The sequence below is a fragment of the Corvus hawaiiensis genome, chromosome 11 (genome assembly GCF_020740725.1).
Source record: "Corvus hawaiiensis isolate bCorHaw1 chromosome 11, bCorHaw1.pri.cur, whole genome shotgun sequence".
Taxonomy (NCBI): domain Eukaryota; kingdom Metazoa; phylum Chordata; class Aves; order Passeriformes; family Corvidae; genus Corvus; species Corvus hawaiiensis.
The window spans coordinates 8,890,139-8,917,498 of record NC_063223.1 but is presented as its reverse complement, the minus strand read 5'-3'; the positions used below and the strand labels follow the sequence as shown (position 1 = coordinate 8,917,498).

Below are 27,360 nucleotides of genomic sequence, written 5' to 3'. Positions count from 1 at the left end.
ATAAGAGAAGTTAAAGGGAGGAGTGTGTTTAAGGGATGATAAGACTAAAGGGCAGCAGTAGCTGAAATTAAGTGAGGACTCCTCTTTACTTCACCATCTTTTCCCATTAACAGTCCAAAATACTGACAATGTATTTAAATGTATTTACTAAGACGGGCTCTGTGAGACAGTTCACGCCTTGCAAAGCCTGCTCCACCTGACTGCAGAGCACACTGGCTTTCAGCATCATTCCCCACTCATGCCACACTTGCAATCACTTGGGCAAAGGTAGGCTGTGTTCCCCAAAACAGACAGACAAACTTCTCCCCTGTCACTCTGGACAGCCATCAGAACCGCTGGTAAGAGCGGAGAGTTCTACTCAGAGCCACCTTTCCTACCCACTTGCACAGCATTTGACAAAATGGACAATAATCTCTCTTTGGGAGAAGAGAAAATAAAAAGTAGTTTGGTTTTTTTTTTTTAAGGTATGACTTATACATAGCAAAAATCCTAATGAAGAAAGAGGATTTACTCTTAAGAGTCGCTCAGAGTTTACCTATGGGTTAAAAAAAGATATGAGTATTCTGTTAGTTATTCAAACTCCTTCTAAAAATCAAGCTGCCTTTCTAAAAAAGGTTTTGTCTTCAAAACTTAGTATTAATTTTTAAACCCTAAGAAAGAATCCAGACATGATAAATTCATCTCTCAACTCAGAATCCCTCTGATTATTATCAAAAGAATTGCTTAACACAAAGCCATTGCAACTGTAAAATGCCAAATGTGCAGTTAATATGCTGATACCAAAACCTGAGTAATATGGCTGGTGACCATCCCAGACTGTCTGCCAGCTTACTCAGGGTGAGAATATGGAAATAATTTTTTTTATAAAAGCACTACACAGCTTTAAGCTGTCAACAGATTTTATCCCAAATAGTTTTTAAACCAAACCAAACACACAGGCAGCTATGCCTGACTCAGGTTTACTGGCAGCCAATTAACGTTTTACTAATTCCAGAAAGAATGATCACCTTCCCAAGTGCTGTTGGGTTACCAGGCTGGAAACCATCCCCCAGTGCTTTAAAGCAGGCATCCTTCCCTGGCTCTGGGCAAGGATGCTGCAACAGGCGAGGAGGAGGATGCTGAGGAGCTCAGCCAGCAGTTCCAACACATCCACTGGAAAGGTGGAGTGTATTGATTGTGTGCACAGCAGGGTAGAGGAAGCCAGAAACCCCCAAGCTCACTCATGTGCTTGTCAGAAATTAGTTTGCAGTAAGCAAGCAGGGTAAAAGGTTAATGAAATACAATCTGAGGAAATAAAACAAGGACATTGATGACTTGCCACAAGGCCCTGGAGCTGGCTATGCTGGCTGGAGCCCTCTCCCCACATAAAGGGGACGTTGCTGGAGTTAGGAAAGCAGAGTGGTAAAAGGCTATTTCTGCTTCTCCTGGTGGGGGTTAACATGTCCTTGCAGTCACCATCACCTCATTCCCAGCTGGGAACAGAGTACCCACTGTGCTTCATCCAGCAAGGAGCTGGAGGGCTTGCAAGGAAGGAACAAATATGGAAATTGGGTAACAAAAGCTTACATAACATAAGGTCACACACTGAGTACTGATTTGGGTTTTACTTGGAAGGAGCAGTAAAGCCACTGGTGCAGTGACAGCAGAGACGCTGATGAGGGGGGATCACAAGCACTGCAGTGCTGCACCCACAGTAGGGCTGCATCCACCCACGAGCTTCAAACTCGGTCCTGGAAACCTTAATCCAATGTCTCAGCTTCAGAACAGACTTCTCACAGAAAATAAACCTAAACCAATGGGATAATCCACATGAACACCTTTGGTGTCCCAGGCACAGGAATCTTTATGGTCAGCTCCATCATTATGCTTTACTTTATGGCAGGCAATACATTGTTCAGGCTTGAAATCAAAATTAGCAGTGTAAGGACAGGGTGCATGTTCTTGGTTTGTTTTGGTTTGTTTTTTTTTTCCTTAAAAGGGCAATGGATTTTTCTCATGAATAAACTTCCCCATGCCACATTTATGCCATCATTATGGATTTTTGTAAGGGAACAGTATCTACAAAAAAGGGATCCCATCCTCTGGGCTTCAGATACAACAATTACAACTGTAAAATTATTTTTTCTAATCCAGGGTTCAAGTAAACTCCTAGTATGATTTCATTGAATACAGATTCCAGATCAAAACACAAGTTTCAATTTTTTTTCCTATTACCTAATCAGGGTGTCCTAAAATATATAAAAGAAGTAAAATAAATTTAAAAGACATTGAAAGGGGGAATAAAAAAAAAAACCACCAACCAAAACACAAAAAAAGAAAGCACTGGAGAATTTCACTGTTTCAGTAATTTACTCACAAAGTTTGAGAAACATAAATAATCAAGGATTTTCCCACTGTAGTGTAAGAGCCATTTAAGGACTTAAATTCAAGAATATCTGTACACTACACAAGCTGCTGTCAGACCAGTCACATGTGGTGGGTAGAAAAACAATCTGATATTTGGAATCACTTTTACAACCAGCGCATTAAGGCGACAGACTTAGGAAAAAACAAATGCAATGCACGACTAAAACAAACGAAACGCCTCACATAATTCACAGCTAAGACTCTGCCAGCACTTTACCAGGTGAATGAAATTAGCAACCTGACAATTAGCAAGAGGAATAAATTGCCATAAAAAGCAAGCAGAAAGGAAGTTTCAAGTGCATAAATACAGATTCTTGGCTTCGTACACTTGCTGTTGTTACTAATGCAATATGTTTACCCATTTCTCTATGGGATATGAAACTCAACTTGGTATGAAAACAAATCATTGAAAGTCTTGGCAGATTAGTAAATGTCAGATCAAATTAAACCTTCTCCTAGACTATGCAGAGGCTGTACAAATTTATCTGAGTCTCACAGATTCTTTGCTCTCTTGACATGAATAGGTCAGAACAGCCCAGAGACAAAAGGCAGCAAGATCAGAAAACTGAAAATGCACAGTTTTGGAAGACTGCATATTGCCAGGCTTTGTTTTACCGTTAAACTCATTCACAGAGAAACAGTTTTGGAGATGGATAATGCCTCAGGAGATAGGAAGCAGCAAGAGACACCAGCTTTCTCTTCTCAAAGGCTCTCTCTGGAAGACAGGAGCTGGGCAGCCCACCTTCCAGGCTTAAAGGTTTCAAGCTGTGGCATGCAAAACATAGTGGCAAGGTTTGTAATCTCCTTTCTGTGAGTGATCCGAGAGCGTTATACAGTAGGGACACATCCCTCAAGCTTTGCAGTCAGAAGATTCTACAGAGAGAACATAAAGCCTTCGGGCTCCAGCAAAGTTACTTCAAGACAGAAAAAGGAGAAAGACAAAAAAAAAAGGAACAAACTATCTACCTTATAAAGTACCTAATTAGGATGGATGATGAGACAACCCAAAGTTTGCCCTGAACCGTGCTGTCTCTCCCACCATCAGACAAGCACAGGAACTCAGGAGAGCTGCCAGCAATGCTGCAGCAGGGAACAGCAGAGTACCCAGGGATCCTCACAGGGAAAACAGTCCATGCCCTCCTCAGGTGCTTTTGTCACCCATAGACTATGACAAAGCTGCTGCTGGAAAGAGCACAGGGCACACCAGCAAGTGATAGCAGTTAGTATTTCTAGGCTGGGGTAATGCCTATCAAACTGAGCAGCACACCTAGTAGTAAGATTTGGACATGAAAATACATCAACCCCTTCTGCCTGATGAAGAAGAACCACTTGCCTGCCATTCCTGCCCAGGCAAGGGGCAGGCAGGGCACCAGCAGCACTAACATGGCCCAGGACCCAGCCTGTCAGGGTCCCTTCCCCCTGCCGTGGGGTCCTGGGAGAGGGGCCCTGGGGGGAGACATGAGGTTCCCCTGCCCCTGCTCAGCCTCATTCCCCATTGGTTGTTTTGTGTTCCCCTGCGCAGGCAAGGACCCTCGGGTCCTGTGATTGCAGCAGTTCCTCGGCAGAGCTCCGGCCATGCGGCTGGAGAAATAAACATCTCTGAAACATCTATCAAGAATCAGTCCATATCTATCTCTTTTCCACAGGCCTCGTTGTCTGATACGCGTGTTGCAGTATCCCCGCTGTAACACCAGCCCTCTCCCCACACCCTTGCATCGTGTCTGTCCTGCTGCAGCTCAAGCACCCACAGCCCTTTCCAGCATCTGCAAGTGTCCCAGAAGGATCTGCAGCTCTTGCTCACCTCGTGGCACCTGCTGGGCATGTCCTCTGCCCAGAGATAGGCCCTTTGCTGGCACTGCCCCTCCAGGTTCCAGGGATGCTGCCCCAACAAGCTCACTCCACAAACATTTTCTGCACCTTTAGGACCACTCCCCTGCGGCTGCAGTCCGGGCTGTTAATGCGGACCTTTCCCTTCCCCATCAGTCACCTGGGAATCATTTGTATTGCCCAACAAGATGATTGGAGGTGGGGGACTGACATTTATCACCAGCCCTTCAAAGCAAAGAACAAAATCTCCCCAACTCTCCCCAGCATGGCCCCTTGACAATCTCCAGGACATGCAGGTGCAAGGCAATAGGGGAGAACAAGTTACAGCTGAGTTCCATCAGGTATTTGAGCCCATACTTAGCTCTGGGATCCACAAGTTTTCCCAATTTCATGAGCCTTACTCAATGCCCATGGACAGGCTGCTCCCTACCTCTGCTCCTGCACCAAGCAACAGGAGGCTTTGAATTTAGGAATTCACTGACCACAAGAGCAATCCTTGCTGGCATGATCTGTGCCATGAGAGCCCTTCAGATACAGACTTCCTCCATTTACATCACATTGTATCAGAAGCTAATGACTCACAATTATATTAAGTGCTTTTTAAAATCATGGTACAATTAGTTCCAAAAAACAAGGAAGTATCAGCAACTTGATTTCTCATTAAGAAGATAAAATAATAAACAAGAAACTAGTTACTTGCTACAGATACCAGAGGCACACACTGTTTACAGAAACAATTGCTTGTTTCTGTATGGCAGGATCATCTTGTGCTTTTTATTTAAGGAAAACAATGGTAAAGAGCACAGAACCATTACAGCACGGAAAGCAACCATGCTTGGAGGGTTACTGTGCCTTTTCAAAGGGAAATCAGGAGCACAATAATGTTTTATTGTTATTCTTTCAGAATACACAAGTGAACAATATATTGCATAAAAACAATTCCTTGTAAACAACTTGAACAGTAAAAGCAAACAATACCTTAAGTAATAAAAGGAGTTTATATCCTGAAAGATCAATTATTATTTTGGCTTGTTGATATGAAACATAATAAAGTATTTATTAGAGCTCAAATCATTTAGAAACTATAACCACAATGATCTATAAGTAAAGATCACGGCAAGGAACCAGAAATGTAACATAAATATTTAGGCTTTCAATGCAGCAAAGAACACACACAATTTCTTAGCTACACTAGGACAGGATCAGAGCACTGCCCTGTCTGGAAGCCACCTAACAACAGCCAGGGCAAGAATTTTACTATTTTTAGAGAAGCCAGAAATTGAGGAGGATTTATTTTCCTTTTTTAAGAAAAAAATTATCCAACAGCTGATTTTGATAAATCTTGCAGCTTGTAAACCTAATTTCCAAAAATAAAAGCTGGAGCCAAAGCTGACAATGGTACTGAGTGTTAAGACACGGGCCAAGCTCTGCCCTGACAGCCCACAGAGCAGGAACTTCATCAGAGACAAACCAAATCACCCCAGTTCTCAATATGGCTCCAAAGAATGGGAAGAAGGAGCAAACAAAGAGCTGTAGCAGCCACCATGGGGATGAACCTTTGGAAACTCTTTCCAGACTCGCTCACTCAAGCCTCTTCCTTGCATCTTAGGGAGAAGACAAAAACTGCCCAGGGATCAGTTATGCCATGCAAGATGGTGCTCAGCATTCCTTACCTGCTGCCTTCTCTCGCTCCTTCCCTCTGTTTTGGGATCCCCAGGCAGAGACAGATGAGCTGCCGGCAGAGGGTGGGACCACAGGCGCTCCTCTGCTTCATACCTGGGACACTGAGCATGCTCCCACTTCCTCCCTGGCCAGGTTTCAGGAGAAAAAAAGCTTCCCTGAAAGTAGATTAGGGATGTCCCAGGAGTGGATGAGCTTTATACTGGATCCATTTCAAAGCATTTCAACTCAAAAGGGGATAAAGTTGTGAGCAAAGCGCATGCAGCCTTAGCTTGTTTTAGCAACTGACTCTGAATCAACCCATATGAACAAAAAGTCCTTTGGAGCAAAACACAGGAGATCTGGGTCCCATTTCAGGTGCTGACGAAACACACCTGCATTTTTGGTTGTGCCTCAGCTTCACATCTATAAGGAGCAGCTGTGAAGGCCTGGTTTATTCTTTCTTTTGCTTGCCTTCCCTGTAGCCCATTTGGATAATACCTTTTACAAGGCATTTTTACAGTACCTAAGACAAGAGGACCTTGACCTCTATTATAGCTGCTAAATAGTATCACGTTGCTTGCATCACTGTAAACCCAGAACTTAGGCAAATAAGGAACAGTTCCCAAGTGACTGTCAAAAAAAGTCTCCTCTAGTATCCAAACAGTGCCAGCAATATAACCAAAGCTGCTGGAGTCGAGATGTGAAACCTTACAGATCAGAAAGGAAAACGGGCAGAAGGATGAAAAAGGCAGGCTGCTTGCCCACAGCTGGAAGTGCACATTTGATTCAGGGACTACTGCTTCCCTGGAGTTGAAGGTTGCCAGAAATCTTGCATCAGAATGTGATCCAATTTCCATATAGCCTCCTTATGTCATCCTCACTCCAGCACAAAAACCCGCAACTGGCTGAGCAGCTGCTGCTCTCCCAGTCAGAGGGATCGCTCTGCCCATTGCACAGCAAGATCCCCACAACATGTCTACGTTGCACCTCAGGTGAAAATCCTAAACCAGCCAACTTTTTATAAGTGTTCTATCTGTGTGAGACACTGGTGCCAGTCTGGCCAGACGGCTGGGACAGGGACCAAGGCTCCCCTGAGTGCCCGTGCAGTGCCTGACATCCCCCCAGCCAGCTGGGGCTGAGCTGGCTTGCTGATGTGCATGTCCAGCCACAGAAATGTCCATTTTTAGCATATCTGCCTTGTAAATTATGCCATTTCCCCAGGTCTTCCCAATCTGTAAATATGCCCTTTTAATTGAGCTGGGTCTCGGGGGGAGTAGAAGCAGCTCAGTCAAACTGAAAGTAGAGAACTCAAGTCCAGTGTTACCAGCACCTGGGACCCAGACAGAAACTGTCAGCATGAGCACAGCCCTCTTCTTTCTTCAGGTCTCCCCTGGTGCTCATGGGAGCTGTGGTATGAGACTGGTTCACTTTATTCTGAAATTTAGCACAGGTTAAACTAACTGAAAAGGAAACAGGAGGGTGGCCTGGGGGATGGAGTGGTGCAGGTGTGGGTTAGCCCTCAGCAGGAGCTACACACCTTTCCCAGGGGTCACTGTCACCACAGAGCACAGCTGGGAAGAGATGTTGAGGATGGGGGATCTGGTGATACCAGGAAAGGACCTGGCAGCCTCATGCTTTACCATGAAGCAGGGAGAGGTCAATGTCCAGCTCATGAAATTTGAAAATTGTTCAGTTGAAACTGGGTCTTTCTGTAAAATGCTCAGCTAAGCAGCCTGAGAGGCCATGCCAGTCACCATCAGAATGGCTTTGGCCTCCTGCTGCACAAGGACTTGCTTTTGGGACCATAGCACAGCTCAAGACACCCAACTGGACAGTCACATGTCACTGGAGACAGGAAAATGAGAAACCTCCAAGCACCCTGAACAGCAAAGGTGCACAGCACATCTCTATTTGCAGCCTTGATGTCAACAGCTTGCCAAGAGCAAAATCCACGTTTCCCTGAAGAAGCTACTTGCACTTCTCCAGGATTTCGCCTTTTAAAGTCAAACAGTGCAGTGAACAAAGTTTTATCAAGTGCAGTAGAAAATAAACTTCAAAATATAATCAGAGGCACTTGTACCAGGAGCTTTCAAACAGCCAGGCTGTTCAGCATGCCAGACTGCTGCAACCTCCCCGGTCCCAATACACTCAGCTCTGAACACATACAGCACTGAACTTGTCCTTAACGACTTCAGTGCTGCCAACACTGATGATTTTCACACATATCTGATGGTTTTCCTAAAAAACCTCAGCTCCTGGAGCCATGCGATAAAGTAGAAACACGTACTTTTATTAAGGAAAAGGCTTTTGGATCATCTTTTTGCCCAGGGAACAAGAGAAACAAACCTTTACATTACAAAACTGGAAAAATCCTAGAGCAAAGAAGCCTTCAACACTTACTGTTGCTTTAAATCTCAGGGGGAGTGGGCACTAAGTAAGCTAAATGCTTTTTTTTTCTAGCTTATCTCACAAATTACATGAACATCTGAGTTGTTTGCTTGCATTTTTTCCCCCAGAAATTTACGCTGTGAGTAATTCTGAGCAGCGAATAAATGCAAGGAAATTATGTGCTTTCTACCACTCCTTCAACAATATGAAGCAAGGTGACACGAACAGAACAAACTCACAATTATACCTTTAGTTCCTCCTGTCACTACAGAGTGCTTATCTTTCAAATAATAAAATTAAAAACTAAATACAACCTGGAGGCCTCTAAAGACAGACAAAGGGTTCCATGTTCCACTGTAAGATCTTCTTCCCCAAACCCTACAGATCCCCCAATTTTTGAGATGAAACTGCCAGTGAAAGCCAACGCAGCATAGCCTGGTGGCACCCGCCAACTCTGAGCCACTCCAGGAAGAGAAGCTCTACAAAAATTAAAGAATACTAACAAAAATTAACCCCTGCGCCCCTCCACCAGATTTTTCTACCACACCTCTAGCAGGTCCCTCCCGACAGAAACCTGAGATGTGCTCTGATGGACATGGGCCATTCCCATGGCACCAGAGAGCATCACAGAGGGTCTCTTGTCCCCATCCAGGATGGCTTTGGTGTGGGGAAAGGGAGATGTGGCATGGCAGCACTGCCAGGAAGAAGTCCCAGCACAGGGGAGCTCCTGGCCAGCCCACACCATGGGTGCTGCTGAGCCTGGGTGTTTGTAAGAGGTTTTTGTGGAAGTCAGAGGGGCCAGTTCTGCCCCTACTCCGAGTAGGTGCAGCCAGAGTGAAATCAGCCATGGGAGTGACCTCGAGGCTGCTCCAAGCTGTGCTGGACTCAGACCATGGCTGACACCCATTTACTATTCTCCCACCCATTCTGCATGGGAGCAGAATCCTCTCCACAGCTCAGGCTGAATTTGCCACCCTCCTACCCTGCCTGACCCAGGACCCCTGAGCCCCAGGGAAATGAGGTCAGCAGCAGCTCTTCCCTCCTCTGTGGCTGATTCATTTAGTGGCTGTGGGCAGGAAAGAACTGAAGCTCCTCCACCATGTCCTGATCCACATTTGAACTACCTCCAACGCTGCAGGGCACTCTGGGAGAGGCAGTTTGGAAATCTCCTCCTCCCCTGGGCCACAGTAGCGCTGAGCCGCCCGCTCCCCGAGTTTGCCACTCCTCCAGCGACAGCCGGATTCTTCCCACAGCAGAAGGTGGCTCCGAGGGCTCCGTGTCCTCGTGTCCGCCAAGTGCTCCGTGTCCTCATGTCAACTCCTCACCCTGGCTCATTAAGATGTTCCTTCCCGCTGCCCCTTCCTCGCTCTCAACCTCCGCAAGCACTAATGGGCTCCTTTGCAAATCCAGTGCACATTCCACGGAGCTCAGCAGGCTCCCATTTTCATACATATAGAGAAAAGCAAGTTTTATTCTAAGTAGAAGTGGCAGCTTCTAATTTAAGACTATACCATTCGACCGCTAGGCACAACAAAAGCTACCTATTGCCCACATAGATGGTCAGCCAGCTCTAATGCCATCTCGATGGGCAATCACAAATAAAGGTGACCGATTCTGAACTCACAGACCCTTTGCTCCTAACCCCTGCTGTGGGACTCATTCCCCAGCAGCCCGGATGTATTTTTTATGGGTGAAATTTCACTCACTCCATTGATGCCATCAACCAGCTGCTGGGAGCAAGAATTGCATTAAATTATTTCATCCACAGCCAGACTGCCCATGGGGGCAGGGACGAGGAGCAGGCAGAGGGGAGGCACCCAGGGGCCAGAATCCCACATGATCCCAAATACATACAGGGCTTCTCAGCTGCTTTTTAAAAATGCCTGCAGTCTTCCTTATATACGTGCACATGTATTTATATATGCATATACATATGCAGGTTGAAATCATGCACATTGTCACTGAAGTGAAGAGCAAGTGTCTTGTGTGCACGTCACCAGCCCGACACACAATGGTCACAACTGGTGGGGTCCCACAAGCACCAAGGGCACTGCTGCTCTGCTCCCCAGGCAGGACCAGGACTTGCTGCATCCCACATTGCCCTCTTTCCTTGCTGAAATGCATGAAATCAAAGCGTCACACTTCCAGGCACTGGAACCCAGTCTGAACCAGGCACAATCTCACTCCATCAGGAAACATCCCCACCACAGAGATCCAGAGCACGATGAATACAGCTTTATTATCTGCTTTATTTTTCAACCTGCTGAATTGCTAGAATATGTTTAGCTGTTATACACAGACCCCAGATCCAAAATCCCACCCTCAGCAGCTGTTACATTTGCGGTGGTACTTACAACAGATGTTACAGCTCCATAAAAAGGTAGAACAGTTGAGACTTCCAAAATTGGGGCTGGGGCAGGGGGGGTGCAGCAGAGCCCAACCCCTGCATCCAGCTACATCCAGGCTTGAAGAAGCAGCCATGGATGCACCAATACATGTGGTACAGAGCCACATCACAGCCTGCAGCAGTTTAAGGAACTTTCGAGTGTTGCCATAGTGGCATTAAAAAGCTGTCATCTTCCTGGGAGACAAGCAGCAGAGGCTGGAATTCAGTGTTTAAAGGATGATTAAATGTAAGTGACTTAAATTATACATTCCAGTTGCTGGAACTGACACCATTTAAAACACACCATCTATTCCTCATTTCCTCTGACACTGATTACTACACACTAAAAGATGAGCATTTTCTTACAAGCACTGAAGTACCAAACTAGGGATTTATGAATTGGAGATAATTAAAAGGTTTTGCATTACAAATAGAGTAAAACATTTACATTCCATGGGCCACCTGAGAACACTTAAAGAGTCAAAATGGACATTTTTTACCTGAAAACCTGCCTGCTCTCTATCAAGGCTGCTAATTGAGGCACAGGAAGCTTGAAGTTATTTTACAGTAGATTCACAAGCAAGCATTTGCTCTGCTCTGGACAACCTGACACAGACTCGGACCCATCATTAATTGTCCCATATGGAGCTCTGTGAGTTGAAGCTCCATTAAGATGACACAAATAAATTTTCTGTTTCTCCTTGATACATCCACAGCGTGACTTGCAAGCCATTACCATTCAGATTTCACAGACACGGAGCTGTAGGATTTTCTTGGCTAGCAATGATGGCACTTTACCAGGAGCAAGAAGAAGCACAAGGGATTGCCCAAGGCCATGAGGGCATGGAGAGTCTCTTCCCCATCCAGAGCACCCACAGCCCCTCTCAGAGGCCAGTGTGGTCAGCCCCTATTGGGCCAAACTTATGATCTTGTGCACGATGCCAAAGTCTCCACCCCAGTGACAATGCACATGAAGGGCTTAACACCTCCACTGTGACAGCAGGTGCTGGAATTGCATGGGCATCTCAGTAACTTCAAAAAAGGTGTTTTTAACATGATTTTTCCCCCATCCCTGAAATCAGCAAGCCAGAAAATGCAGTATTGATCTCACTGCCTGGTAGAAATATGATAAGAGACTAATTGAGCACAGAGATCTCAGGGAAGGAGTCTCCAAGGAATCTTTTGATTTGAACAAGGACCCTTACAAAATGCCAGAAGAAAGATAAAACAAAGGGGGGAAAAAAGGCTAATCCTGGATCCTCCCTGACAGCCTGCTTTTCCCTGCACTCACAGGAATGCTGAGCATTGTAGACTCAGAATAGAAGAGGCTCCAAGATACTGGGAGGGGAACTGTGGCTGCAAGCGTAAGACAGGGGGAGAGGAGTGGCAACGCGAACGGCCGCAAACACAAACAGTGACTCATGACACACAGCACATAAACAACACTGTAAGAGTTTTTGGAATTATAATTCAAACCAAAATAAACAAGAATGACAGTCCAGTACAAAGAAAGGGAGGATGACAGTGATGGGAGGGGGGTGTGGGGACTCCATCACATTCACATCTGCTGCTCTCGTAGCATCCCAAATGAGCAGCCCCAGAAAGAAACAGAGACGGCAAGATGTATGGGACAGCAGCAGCTTCTTGCAATCTACATCTCTGCTTGAAGTTTTCATGACTGCACTGAGAGCAGAATTTATATCCCAAAGCCATGCAATAGCCTACTACACTGCTACTAGTTTTGACCCCTGGCTCCTAAAAGCAACTCCAGCAACAGGAAAAAAAAGTCCAGCTTGGAGGGTTAATGAGTGAAATAGACCCTGTGTAGTGGGTGGATGGACAGAAGGCAACAGAGGGGGAGAAATCACACCATCAGCAAGAGGCACTGCTTTAACTGCTCTGCAAATCCTCCAGTCAAGCAGATTCACAATTTCTTTTGCTCTTGCTTCATTACCTCCTAGTGAGAAACTCTTCCCCAATCTGTACCTTGAGTATTTTTTCCAGGCAAATCAAGGTATTTTTCTCCTGTGGGAACTAAGAGCTGATGATCATCCTTTTTACAGAAATCTTTTATGCATCAGAAAATGTGTTGCCTGCACTCAGGCCTATATTTCCAAATACAACTCCTTCAGTTTTTCCTCTCCAGCCTCATTTGCTGAGCCTCCCACCTCTGTGGTTCATCTCCAGACTTGCAGCCGTTACCATTCTCCTCCTGCCCTGCACTGCCCAGCTCCCCTCGGTGCAGCAGGAAGTGATTACCAGCCCAGCCTTACACACAGAGCTTCTGTAAGGATGACTCAGAGAGAGATTTGAGTCTTCTCCTCAAACCTCAGGACGCTGTTGATTTGTTTGGGCTGGCCACGCACAACAGCCCTCACCATCCCGTACCACCCTGCCCACTGCACTCAGGCATCCAGCTCCTGCTCCCTTCAGAGCCACCTGCACACCCTCATCTTCCCTATTCCTCATCATGCTGGTGCCCTGTTGGTTTTGCTGTTCACCAAGATGATCTAAATACTGCTCCTAAGCCTCAGTCACATCAGCAGCCCTCTCACACATTAAAGAGTTACCCCATTACACACGGAAATTGGACAGATTTGCCTATTTGTTCTTAAGTCAGCTTTCTTCTTCGGATTCCATCCTCCTCTCTGCTGTGTACAAAGTGCTCTGGAAATTTTGAGGAACCAGTGTCAGATTCCTTGATCTTTCATTTTCTGGGTCTTTCCTTCTCCTTTGTTTAACGATCTGGAGCGGGCTTTGCTTTGCGCTTCCCTCTCTACCACATCTCTGGGGAACATCGATGGCAATCACCAATGATTGACCAGTGTTCAGAGCTTGCTGGGACTAGGTTTTCCTCATAATTATACCTAGAATAATTTCACCAAGTCCAGCTGATGTGAATATTGGATAATATCGTCTCTCTTTGACAAAGTCTGTGCACATCCTCACCATCACAGTTTTGTGAGGACTGAAGCAGAGGAAGCACAGAGCACATCCACCTCTTGCAACCCTTCATCTCTCCAGCCTTGTTCTGCTCCTCCATGTCTTTTCTCACACATTCCACCTTTTTCTGCAAAAACTTCACCCAATTTAGAAGCTTTCAACTAAATAGTTTTTCCACTAGAGGGCACAAAGACAATTTGTGGAATTGGAATGGAAACTGATGTTAGAAGGATTAATAGAATAATTACTAACATCTCATCAAAGGCATCTAAAATTTCAATAAATGAACATTCAATAAATTAAGATGTAGTTCCAGCTCCCCAGGTACTACACCACCATAAAATGTCTCATAGAGACTGAAAATCTAAAAATCCCAAAGTGAGGCTACTCTAACAGGATTTCCTATACCACACTAAGCACTTGTATCCTGTGATTTCTATGCTCCCCACAATTTCTCACAAGGCACAGACACAGCATTAACACAGCAACAGAAACAGAAGACCCATCCTAGTATTTTCTAAGTTGAATTTACCCAAATTGAGCTTCAAATCAATTAACTTTGTAATGTTTTGGTTTCCTAGCTCAAAGGAATTTTTATACCAGCACTTCTGTTTGCAGATACTTTTGGGTCATGATAAGTCACCTCCTGACCTGTCTTGGGTAAATTAAAGAAATTTTAGCCTTTAGCGCTCTTCTATTCAAACCAGATTTTTCAGCTTTAAACCTTGTCTTGTAAACTTGCTACAGGTTATATCTATGACCATAACACACTTCACCAGTTCCTCAAGAAGGAATGGTGTAAAAACACAAACTCCATGGGAAAGCAGTCAAGTCAAGCACTCGGTTACACAAACCTAATGCGTGAGACCACAGCAATAATTCCAGAGCATTAATTGTGTTGAGAGCACTGTGGCTCTCAGGGTTCATCAGCCTCCCCAGCCCCACAACAGTCCCAGGCAGAGCACACCTTGCCCAGACCCACCTTGCTGGCTCCTGTGATCCCGGCATCCTGCACTGCTGGGGCCAAGGCCGAGGTGATGGGCGAGTGCCCGGTACCCCACCCGTGTGCGGGTGTCCACACGCAGCCCCACGCTCCCCTCCATGGCCAGCTGTCCCCCGAGGTGCTCTCACTGCTCCAGCCCAGGGCAGCGAGGTTTGCTCTCTGCCTGTGGATTCCCACTGCCTGGAACGTTTGGCTGGAGCAGAGTCAGCCCCGAGACTTTTGCTACTGGAAGAAGAGAGACAATAGCGATACGCAGGTGCTTCCTCCCATTTACAGTGTTTACTTGTGCAGCCCAGCGCAGTGACGCTATTGTGGATTAGATCTGCATGCTGCTTTACAGAATTCAAAAGGTAGCACATAACAAAAGGAACCCCAAAATACTGCTTATTAAATTAAAGTGGGTTTTTTTTCCTTTCTTTTTAAACTCTGCTTCCTTTGCTAATGCCAAGTAACAGGGTTTTTCCAAGATACAATAACAGTGGTTTCCAATGGGAAATGATACATACTGTATCAAAACAGAACACCAATTCTAACACAAAAGCAAAGGGTTTATCAGTGTATGCCTATGCCTAGGCAGCAGGCTCCTATGGCATGGAAAAGACAACTTCATCAGCCAGCAGAGAAGGCTGAACTCAAGACCAGTGCATGGTGTGAAAAAAATTAAAAAGATCAAGAGGGAAGGAAGGGTATAGCTAAACCACAACAGCGAGCTAAGGAAAACATCAGTCCAAAAGAGCAACAAAGGCATATTTTTTTTCTGAGATAAAACAAGCAATTCAACTATATTCTACAGTAAATAGTTTGACTTAGGAGCGCAACAGGGACCAAAAAAAAAAAAAAAAAAAAAAAAAGAAGGGAGCATCTGAATCTAATTTTGTTGTTCTAAGCTTACATTACCTGAATCAAGATGCTTACTAGAGGTGCCAGGCACTCAAATCCATGCCTGGATCTTGTACATAGGAAGTTTCAGCTGTACTGAATGTCTTACAGTTCCCTCTAGCCAGCAGGCCCAAAGATACTCAGCACTTAACAGTAAAATAACAATAAAAGCAGTAACAATAATAAAAAATGTCAAGACACTTTCCAGTATCAAAATGAGATCCAACTTCATAGACAATGATTTGTGAACATCTAAGTCCTCCCAAAAGCACCACCTCTACTGTTTGAGAAGTTTCAAATAAAGCATCATCATATTTAAGACTCTGCAACCAGAGACTACACCTCATTTTCACACAAAACTACACCTCAAAATGCCAGACATGCTGAAAACAATGCAACACACATTCTCATTCAACCCCATTCTCTTAATGTCAAAATAAACAGAACTGAATTCTTTTGTCTGAGAGCCATATTGTTTTGTCCTCTCCTCGTGGCTGCAGCTATTTCAGATGTGCTTCCATTGACTTTCCTTCTTGGTTCAAACAGACTGTGTGGGATTTGCACTTTCATCTTCTGAGATCTGTTGATTGCTCAGAGAATGTCAGATCATCAGTGAAGCTAGAAATGACAATTCAGATCCCTCTCTCTGCTGCTCAATCATAGGCATATGCCAGGAGATTAGTGGCAAGTGCTGCTTCATTGATGCCAGTGACAGAGTAATGCAATGGCTTCAAATTAGAACATTAACAATTTTAGAGCTGCTTTTTTGTCCAGCTTACCAGACTTTTCTCCTTGAAGTAACATGAGCACACGGGCAGAGGTGTGCTAAGAACAGCTGCAGCAACACATGAACTCAGCTGTTGACTAACAAGTTTGGACCAAACCCGTTTTACCTGTGCTGAAACAGTCTGTCAGCACACTCAGCCCCCACACACTCTCTCTCATCTCAAACAGCACTGCCAAACAGCAGGTGGGCTTCATGACCTCAAACCACCTTGTCTGTTCTGCAGACAAACCTCTCCAAGCAAAGGCCAAACCAGCATCTACAGGCAGCTCCAAGTTATCAACAAAAATGACAGCAAGGCACTGTGTGCAGTGTGTTTTCAGGGATGAACTCATATCTAGTAACTGCTAGGAAATCCCTGCTCCAAATCACTCAGCACCACCATGAGCAACCCAGCCTGCTCCACCACACCTTCCAGCAGCCCTGCAGAGACCATGGACCTTGCAAGCTGGCAGGCAGGAAGACAGCACTCCTGTGTCTCTTTTATTGTCAGTTTTAGTCTTTAGTCTTGCTGGACACCAGCAACACATGCATTTTATTTATATGGCTTTCATTCTACTGCTCCTTGCAGTTCCTGAAGGGACACAAGATGCCATTTATTTAGAGGAGATCCACCTGAAAAACAATTTAATGCACATTCCCTGAAAGAATCTCAGAACGTAAACAGGTGAAAGTAACTTCATTTACCAGTAGAGGCCTATGGATGCTCAGAGACATTGAGATTTAGTACACAGTGCCTTGGGCAAGTGAAGGACAGTGAGAGGAGAGATTAATTTCTGGCTGTAAAGCATCATAAATGCCAAACCCCAAATGAGTCTTTACAAGATCTATTACTTATACTTGCTCTGAAGCTGCAAGAAGGGGGTGGCTGGGGGTTCAAGCCACTGCTGAGGACCCCCAACATCCTCCAGGACAATGATGCAAGTGAAGGGCTTGGTCCCACTAGGGCAGGAGGCTGCAGGAAAGCTGCCCTCTCCCAGAGCTGCTGCTGGGCACCATGTGCTGGTGCATCAAGTCCTACATGGTTCAGTGGGAGAATGGGATTAGGTGGGATAAATGAGGGAGAACATTAGGAAAGCATTTCCAAAGCTCTTAGTATGACAGAAGAGGACAAATAATGCAAATTACAAATAATAACTAAAAGAAAACACATCTGTGGGGAAACACTTCCGCAAAATCCTGAGCTTTTTGTTTGTTTGTTTTAAATGGCTGAGAATAGAAGAAACAATTCACCCCCAGAGGCCTGCAGACTGAAAGAGCTGAATACTGCAAGCAGCAACTCACAGAAGTTGGAAGCCAACACAGCTGGAATTAGCAAAAAGAACAAATGAAAGGTTTTCATTGTGGCAAATGGGGCTTTTGAGCAGACCAGCAGTAACACGAGGTTCAAAACTTTGTTGCATGACTTTTACGATTCGTCCCAGCAGCATGCAACAAAACACACCTGAGCTGTAATCAATTTCTTACAGCCTTATATAAACATTACTGGAATTTTGTCCTCTGTAATATTTCTTGCTCTCAAGGCTACAATAAATAAGTCAGTTACAACCCCGCTGCCACTGTCTCCTATCTCACTGTCTCAAGTCACTGCCTTTATTTCTTTTAAGCTACCAGTGTAACCACTTCCAGCTTCAACAAACACTTTAAATGTAACCTGTAGCTAAACTCCAGGGAGAACGAAGCATTTTATATTCAAAGGGAAGGAGTGGAAAAGCCATTTTCCACTGTTAACACTACCTTCCTTTCATCTACAATCCCTCTCCAGTGTCAGGGAAGGGAATTCTAGTAGCAAATCTCTCAAACAATGACTCGGAGAGATTTGGGTCTGGAAACCTGTGGACACATCGACTGCAGAGGATGTGGCCCTTGCATGTAGTTGGCAAGTCCCTTCTCCAGCATCACCCCACTGCTCGAGGACAGTTCTGGTTACAATTTACGGAGCCAGGACAGGACCAGAAAGGGCAGGAGGGGCACATGCTAATAATCATCCATCTTTTGAAGGGACAGACCTTCTAGGAGGTGAGTTGCTCCCTTCAGCCTGTCCTCAGGCCCTGCCCAAAGCACCTCATGCAGCAGATCCATGCATAACTAGCACACTGGGCCCCAAGTTGTAGGGATACCTGAGAGGGGAATTGCTTGGGCTCACTTCAGGGTCAGGACTTGAGGTGAAACCTGAACTGGTCCACAGCCATTCAGAGACCTCTGTATTACTTAGGCACTGAACTGCCTTGCTTCAAGGCACTGGCTTAATTTTGTCTATGAAGAAAGGCCACAGGTTGTCAGAACATGTCCTTCCATTCCATAGTTCTGTCTCAGCAGTAACTGCCTCAGGAAGAATCCCAGAGGAGGACAAGTGCATGGCAGTATTCCCCAAAGAGTACTCCACTGGCAGAGGCTGTGCCTCAAGGACCACCACAGCCAGAAACGTTATATTGCTATAGCCCCGGCTGGGTTTTTCCAGATCATTCCCTCCCTCTGTTTCATCCAGTGAATGGCTAATTCTCCCCACCACTATGATAAAGCACCAGGGAGGGTGGAGAATGGGGGGAGAAGAGACACCTGAACCAACTTCAAAGGTTTTGCATCCTTTGAACACTTCACTCATACATAATTGAAAGGGCTGTATGTTTGGACTACAAGAAAGTAGATTTTTTTTCGCTACCAGACCCATCACGTGAGGGATGCTGTCATACGATAGCCTTGGGGGAGGTTTGCAAACTCGGACAATTTACTGGGAAGAAAAGTAAACTACTACTGACAGCAAGTGGACCAGAGCCCAGATCCCTGAGAGGTTCTGACAATGGGAGGACTCAGAAAAAATAAGCCAGCCTTGACCTCGCATCGGGGGAGGCCGAGAGAAGCACATGCATGTATTTTATTTCACACTAACCTCTGTTTGACCAGTTATGCAAATAAATCTCCGCTTGTCCTAAGTACACTGTTAGAGACTGAGAGAGAATTTGGAAGAATTCACAATAGAGCCAGACCACTGCATTGCGACTGAACTTCTCAATAAATGAAGTATTAAGCAGGCAAGAATGGCACATACAGCCCATAAAACAAGGGAAACTGCAGCCAAAAAAAGAAATCCAAGCTCAGAAGAGAAAAAAGAAAAAAGTACTTAAGAATTTGATACATGATCACGATCACTTCAGCTCCTTGCAGGCAGAGAAGCAGTATCTGGTCCCTGAAGAACACATCCCAAGGCAGTGAGAGACATGGGAGCAATGTGTCACTGCAGTCCCAGCATGGCCCCATAGGAACCATACCTGCTGCTGTGGGGAGCGCGGCAGGGACCTGGAGCCTGGGGAGGGACAGCTCTGTGGGCATGCTCTTCACAAACACAAGGCCTTTGCTGACAAAAAAACAAACCAAGATGTGTATAACGTGGTTATGACACCCAGACTGCCCAGAGTGCAGGAGGGATCTAGCAGCTCTTGTTTTCCAGCAGCACACGTGCTGCAGTGCTGGCAGCTGCCCATGTTCCTGTGCTGCTCCCCTTGGAGCAGAGGGTCCCCAGGGCAGGGCCTGAAGCATCAGCAAGAGATTCTCCCAGGGCTCTTTTACAGAGGCTGTTCAGAGACTGCTGTCATGAAGATGGCACAGTAAAACCTGACTTCAACTTCCCCTGGCTTCAATCGGTGTCGCTCAGTCACTCACTCACCACTAAAGTTCTCAGCACCAGCTCAGTTTAAGCATGACAGTATTCAAGTGAGTTTGGTGTGAACCTTCCCATTTTCTAATTATTCTGGTTATTACACAGCAGCTTTCTTCTAACATGGCAACACTTCAGCGCACGGGCATGAAGCTTCCCAAGATTATTACAGTGACTGCTAAGGGGCTCATGAAGGGGTGTCAGTTCGCTGAGGGCAGGAGTGGAAGTCGAACCCCTAAACCCTTACGCACATCAACTTCAGCAAACCACCCTCTGCAGCTGGGAACAGCAACTGTCCTACATCCTCTCCACACCAAGGCAGAGTGAGCATGCACAGCTGACCTCAAGCAGAGGAGGTGATCCAGTCCAAGCTGTGCTGCTCCTCGGGGTGGGTCAGGGGAAACACAGCACAAGTCAAGTGAAAAATAAAGAAAACTTTCAGACTGCCTAAGACATTCCCACTTGGAGGCTCACCTTCCCCTAGCACCTCTCCTGCACGTCCTGCCCACGGCAGAAGATGCTGCCCACCGAGATGACCAAGGTTTGACCCGAGCTTCCCATAGGGAAGGTTCAGCTCAGGCCTCTGTAGCACGAGAAGCTGCAAACCAGCAATGCAGAGGAGAGGGAGTCACTGCTTCAGTGCACTGATCCATACAGACAGCAAGAGGCTGGGGAAGGGAAAAAAATGCACTAAGAATTCTTCTGACAGGGTGAAAAATGAAAGCAAAGTGAAACACAGCTCAATCTGTCAAAACAAAATCACAGCAAGCCCACTGAAACGAAAAAAACCCACACAGCTCAGCTCGCACTTTCTAGTAGGCAATAACTGGTACATTTGTTTTCCTGAAGATAAGCGGGTGAGTTAAGTTTGCTAGACAACACTGAACAGATTTGAAAGGTAATCATGGCAGAAGCACAAACAACCAGATTTACCAGGGACACTTAGGACTTGCTGGCTTCCACCTTGCCACTCAACAGACTCTCAAAGAAGCACTTAGAGTTGTGCTGCTGAGCCAATGGATGGACTCCCAAGAGCCTGATCAAGACAAGCTTTGCCCTGTCCCTCTGAGATCATCATTCAAGGAGGAGGAAAGATGATGCTTTTAGCAGAAAACAAGTCACAAATTGGCATGGCAAAAGGTCCCCCATACAGTGCATTTTTGATCAGAGCAGTGAAGGCCAATGTAATATTCAGGCTACAGAGAACCCATTAACCTCGTAAGAGAGTCCTAACAATGTTACCCAGAGGGTATTTTGAATAGTGAGACAGTCTGTAATTAGCTTAGGTGGGCCAACCTAACTATTCATGGCCTGAGGAAGCATTTCCCAATACAAGAGAAGTTCAAGATACATATTTATAGCTCTTTCCCGATAAGCTCATTAAAGGTTTCAGAAATGAATGATCACAGCATTTGACTGTTTTCTTGTAACCTGGAGATGCAAACAGTAATGAGTGAGCAAGCCAGGAGAACAAAGGCAGAGGCTGCCCAGGGCTCTAAGCAGAGGGGAAAAAAAAAAACAATAAACCACAGAAAAGCCTTCAAACATAGATTTCTGTCACACTCCAATGTGAAACTGCCATTTGATACTTCATTTTGAAATGGACCATTATACACATGCCCTTTTTCTATAAATGTGTGAACAAGCATTTCAATAAAGCCCATTTTAACAAGGCCTTGAGCATTAGCAATAGGAAATAATACAGTGGAAACAGTTAATATAGATGTGCAACACTTCATATATATTCAGAACTGTATTTGCACATTAAAAAACTTAAAAACAATCTCCCAAATAATTCAGTATAATATCAAAATTCTAATTTCCTAATGTTTCCATTCCAGCAGACCTTTGCCTACTTAGATCTTTCTCAGCCTGAACTGGGTTGCAGGTGCACACAGAAATCAAATTGGGATCTGGCACAAGATAGATGGGAAGAAAAATATTTTTTTTAGGTTTCCTTTTTCTGTTTCTTTTTTTTTTTTTTTTTAGGCCTTCTTCTAACCTAAGACTCCTGAGCAAACACAGCTTTTCCAATTGTAGCTGCAATGTTTTAACCTCTCCTCTTTACCTCTCTATTGGTTGCCTGTTTTCTGCAAGAGCTGAAATTCTACCACTTGTTCTGTTGCAGGAATTCTCTTCCCTTTCCCTCGAGGTTTTCCCCTTCATTAAGAATTAACTCTTCCCTGTTATACATCAACCTTCTCACAGCCAAGTGCTTGGCATCAGGTACCATATTCCCATGACATCCTTACACAAAGCCAAGAGCATCAAGCCACCCCTGGTGTCCCACGCCACAATTCTGGTATCACATTATTTGTGCTTTGTAAGCTACTAAAACCCCAGCACATTCTTCCACAGAAACTCAGTCCTGCAAAATAGTTCTCAAAACTGACAAAGAAGAACTGGAGAATTAAACTCTTTGATAAATACACAGAAATTTCCTCATCCTTTTCTAAAATGTAACTGGAAATGATGTGCAGTTTAACAGGGTAAAATCTGGGAACCGCCAGTGACAAATGCCATGACGAGCCCTGCTTCCTGCTCTAGCTCTGGCCAGTAGAAGACTAAATTCTCTAGAAATTAGTCACCTCCAATTTTCACCATCAGCAAGAACCTTAACAAATACTGACTCCCCTGAAAAAAAGCATTTACAGAAACATAGGTCTTTCTAATTAAAAACCAGAACAATATTGCTCAAACCTCTCTTCCTGTCAGCCCAAAGAAGAGCATTTCAAAGTCCAGGTGGCTGGCAGGTCTTTGGGGATTGCAGACCCCACTCACACCTGGTCAGACCCCTGCCCAAGGTGCCCCACATGCCTCTCCTTGGGCCCCTCCAAGCCCTCGAGCTGCACACCTCACTCCCAAGGTGGACTAGGAACTTAGGCATCTTCCTTCTCCCAAATGCACAGCCATGCCACGGCAGCCAGCTCTCTTTCATTTCATGCCCTGGCTTCAAAACCTTTTGTTTTCTCTACTGATTACCCTCCTCCTGCCCATCTGCTCGTGGCTGATTGCAGCTCTATTTCTCCATTAACCCCCTGTGTTTAAGACACACAGATATCCCACATGTCCGGTTCACCACCACCCCTGTGTCCAGGAGTGCAGGCAGCCCCTGTCTTACTCCTCCAGTTTTAAGAGAGCTGCCTGTTCCATAGAGTTGGGGAGCAAAAATATAATTATAGAAAGTGTATTTAGGAAGAGCAGATTACCAAAACAGGAGCAGTAGGAGAGATGAAAGTGGGTTTGTGCTGCCAACAGCGCAATGGCCGAGTGTCCAGAGGCGAAGCAGGGAGGGCACCCTGGCCTGACCAAGCTGTCTGGTTTTCCTTGGATGGTTGAAACCACCCACCACAAACTGCATTTTGGATGTAGAACTCTCCCCTGCACGTGGCCAGCCAGTGGCACACCCAGCCCCTCCACCACCTCAAAGCAGCCAAGGCAGTTTCAGCTGTAATCCAGCTGAACCCTCAAAGACCAACTCCAGCATCCTAAGTGGCATTTTCCTGTCCCTTTAATGGCCTGAGCAAGTGACCATCTCTGCTCCTGAGAGGCTGGACTCATCACTGCTGGGAGGCTGGGCTGGGCAGAGCTGTTTGTCCAACAGGGATCCAACCTGATCCAACTGCTGTCTGTGTGGCAGCAGATATGAAATTGGCACCTCAGCAGCAGCAGTTTCTGAGATAGCAGAAACTGGAATGTCCCAAATACTCAGCAGAGGGTTTCAGGCCACCCAAGCAGAGCAGCAGGGTGAAATCTGGGTATAAGGCACATGAGCAGAGGCTAAATATGAAGCATTTCAACTTCCAAGGCTGCAGTTTTTCACATAGAATTAAAGCACTTACTAGCATGTGTACATTGATGGATAGCAAATTGCAATAAGAATAATGGGACAGCAAGGAAAAAAAAAAGGCAAATTAACAAAACAAAGCAGATTCTGATGGCATGAAATTCTTGTCACTCCTAGATTAGCCTGTACTCCATTTATCATCCACTCTGGTTTTCGTTTTATTTCCCTTAATTCTAGGGAGGTCTTTTGAGAAACATGGCATTTCTTCCCTCTCTAGAAAAGAAAAACTTCATCTGCACTGCATATTTTTGAGATTAACAATCCAAGGTCAAGCTCTTGAAAGGAATTGTAGTGGTGAAATGTTTTTCTAAACCACATTTCAGTGAAAGAGGAATTTCATCTTGACTTAGGATATTTGTTTTTAACTAGGTAGGTTCTAGGGCTTTTTTGGCTTCTTAAACAATATAAACCAATTAGGACTCCAAGGCCTGATAAAATCAACACCCTTCAGTTTAATGCTGATTACCAAAATGACAAAGATCAAGCACTACAAAGGAAAAAAAAATTACCTCAGAATGGACCCAAAAGGTGCATAAATATTGTTCTACTTTTGTTCGGTCAAAAAGAAAAAAGAAAGCCGAAGCCAGCAGTGCCTAAAAATAGTACACAGTACCTGGGCAGAGCTATCAAGAGAGGACTGAATTAGTGAAAAAGACCCTGCTTGGCCAAAATATCCTTTCATTTGGGCAGAAGTCAGTAGAGGACCCTCACAGACCTCCTTGTCATGGGAGGCATGGCTGGAATAATCTCTTCTGGCTCCACCAGAGTGTGTAGATGAGGACATTTACACAGATGGTTTTGCCAATCAGAGGATTAAAGGAGCACTCAGCCTTGAGTGTGCTCCCACAGTCCAGGTGAGTGGAATGGAGGAGATGATGGTCCAGTTACAACAGTCTGTTTGCTTTGAGGAAAGCAGGGTCTAGCAAAGGTGGAAAGGAAGAAGGGAGGGGGAAAAAGAAAATGAAAAACCCCAGTATCCTACAACTGACAAAAATTTCCTGGGAGATGCAGAGAAACCCATTTTTCCTAACACCAGCAAGTAGGTCAGAACCAGGCCCGCAAGACTCAAAATCCAGAAATCCGTCTCAACCCTGTGGTTTGTATTTACTTTTGCAAAAGAAACCTGGCTGAACAAATTCCTCCAGAAACTGCTGATCTCTGCAAGCTCCAAGGACATGTAAAGAAACTTTAAAGTGGAAGAGCCACAGAAGAGGGGTGTTTGTTTTTAAAACCAGTTCCCAGGCTGAAACCCTGAATTCAAGAGTGAGACTAATGTACACAGAGGTGTTTACAAACCTTCCCAATGAGAATTTTATAAACGGAAGAGCTGAACTGTAGCCTTGAGAGTTCTGAGCATGTTACCACACTCTTCCTGTCTCCAGAGGTGACCCATCTCTTACATGTCATTTCAGCCTCACTCACAAACGTTAATTTGGGACTAATGACTCATGATTCCTGTTTTCCAGAACATTCAAACCAATATTGCAAGGAAACCTGTTGCAGTTTTTTTCTCCCCCATAGGCTGAGTGGCTGGGTAAGAACAGGAAAGGCAGGAAGAAGTAAAAAATTGAGCAAAAAATGGATAAACAGTTCTGTTAACCTTTCCTGAGCCTTCACAAGTGATGTGCTGTAGAAGGTGCCCCCTGCAGGGGTCACAGGGTGTGCAAAAGCATCAAAAGGCCAAGGGCTCGTTGAAAATGCAAATGCCACCTGGTGTATCTGGAGCAAATTGAGGACAAACAGATCCAAACATCCAAACTCCAGCATCCCGGATGCATCATCACTCTCAGCCCCTTCCAGGAGCTGCACTATGCTGCCTGGCTGCTGTGGGCTCAGGAGAATATTGGAAGTTTTTATTAGCTCCAAAAAACAAGTACATAAAACCACCTTGCTCCACTAGCACTAAAACTTTACATATGGGGGAAGAAAAAGGAGAAAATAACAACAGCAAAAGGCAGCTGATCACTTAAATAGGCTGGGGGCACAGCAGTGTGGTTATCTCCAGCAGAACAAAAGCTCTCCCCAGTGAGTCCCAGCCTCCAGAACAGTGCCAAGGAGAACATTGCTGCAGCAGAAGCAAGGACCTGCTGCAGATACCAAAATCTCCTGACAGCTCCCAAAGCTGCCATATGCAGGAGGCCAGTCTTGGCATCAGCACTGTCTGTGCATTGCTGCTGAGGCTGAAAGGTTTTTAAACACTCTCATGACTTAAACCAGTGCAGAAGCAACAGGGCCCTGCAGGTGGAAACCCATCCAACAGCCCCATGCAGGTGCCTGGGTGTGCAACCCGAGTCCATCTCTGCCACGATCCTCTTAAAGAATAATATGAACATGCAGATTATGCAAGCTAAGGTAAAGTGGGACCTCATCACACCACAGCTGGCAGGGACACTGAGGGCCACCTTTCCCATGCCCTGGGGATTTCACGGCTCTGTGTCTTGCTCCTGCAGGTGTAACCTTGGTGGATTAATCCCAAGGGATATTATTTGCCATCCATAAGAAAACAAACAGATTAAGTGATAAAATTACCTACTACCAACTCACATAAAGCTACAGCCAGCCTGCACTGCTGGCAGAGAAAAAAGCATGCAAACGCTGAAGGCACCTTCAAGGACCTCTCATCAGCTGTTTTTCCTTTCTGAGGAGCGTCACCTTTTCTGAAGACATTGCAGAGGCTGTAATTCCAACCAAAAGTGACATTACTTCATTTCCTTTGGAAAACAACAGCTCTGCCAGCCCCTCCTTCCCTTGTCTTGTACTCTCATGAGCAAAGCGCTCGGATCTCCAGGAAGGGGGTAAGGTCAGAAGCAAATGCCTGAATTGCTCCCAGATTAGCAGCCCAGAGGGAGTAATTCCAACAGAAAGCATTTACAATATTCTTGGTATTAAATGCTTTCGGCCAAGATGAAATTTGTTAAAGTTGCACTTTTGTTTCTTCAAAGCTCTGAAGTAATTTCTTTCTCCAAAGTTGCCTCCACAGGCTGAATCTGCGGGAAAATGGAGATTTCACACACAGAAACCAGCACAGCTAAATAATAAACTCAGGCAATTGCTCAGATCTTGAAGCCTGATCTACTATTCTCCACAGAAGCAAAGCACCCACATAGAGAGGCAAACTGTTGCCCCTAAACTGATGTGTCACCCTAATTTTCTGAGATTAATCCTGTATCAGTCAAGTCCTTTTCTAAAAACAAATACAAAAACTGAATGTACAATCAAGCAAACATCTAAAAAATGCCTGACTACAATTTGGCTGGACAAGAGCTTTATGAGGAGCAGCTAGTTTATAGCCAACCTTTCTGAATTATTTTATTAGGACCCAAGAGTTCTTAGACAAGGCTGACAGAACCCCATTAAATCACTGAATATTTACCTATCCCATTTATTACATTTTGCCCTTCCCCCTCTTCCCAGCACAAATCAATATTTTCTTGTTTCTTTTTTGTGTTTTTTATTTCCCAACTTCCCTGATCCTCCACACAATGAATTTCTATCACAATATTGGAAGGGGAGCACCTCATCTATTAAAATGCCATTGGTACCAACCCTGTAGGTGATGACTTCAGAGACGAAATAACAT

At 45.2% G+C, this 27,360-nt stretch overlaps 1 protein-coding gene across 28 annotated transcripts in view; it reads right to left on the bottom strand.

Moving 5' to 3' along the window:
• MAGI1 (membrane associated guanylate kinase, WW and PDZ domain containing 1) overlaps window positions 1–27,360 on the bottom strand; it is a 335,447-nt gene that overhangs the window by 274,477 nt on the left and 33,610 nt on the right. The window contains exon 1 of one of the 28 annotated variants that reach the window (XM_048316061.1): window positions 14,595–14,775. The exons of the other annotated variants lie outside the window; for them this stretch is intronic. Within the exon in view, the coding sequence (XP_048172018.1) occupies window positions 14,595–14,715 (121 nt within the window). The 5' untranslated portion in view covers window positions 14,716–14,775. Of the gene's footprint in view, window positions 1–14,594; window positions 14,776–27,360 lie in introns of those variants that run through there. 28 annotated transcript variants of the gene reach the window in all.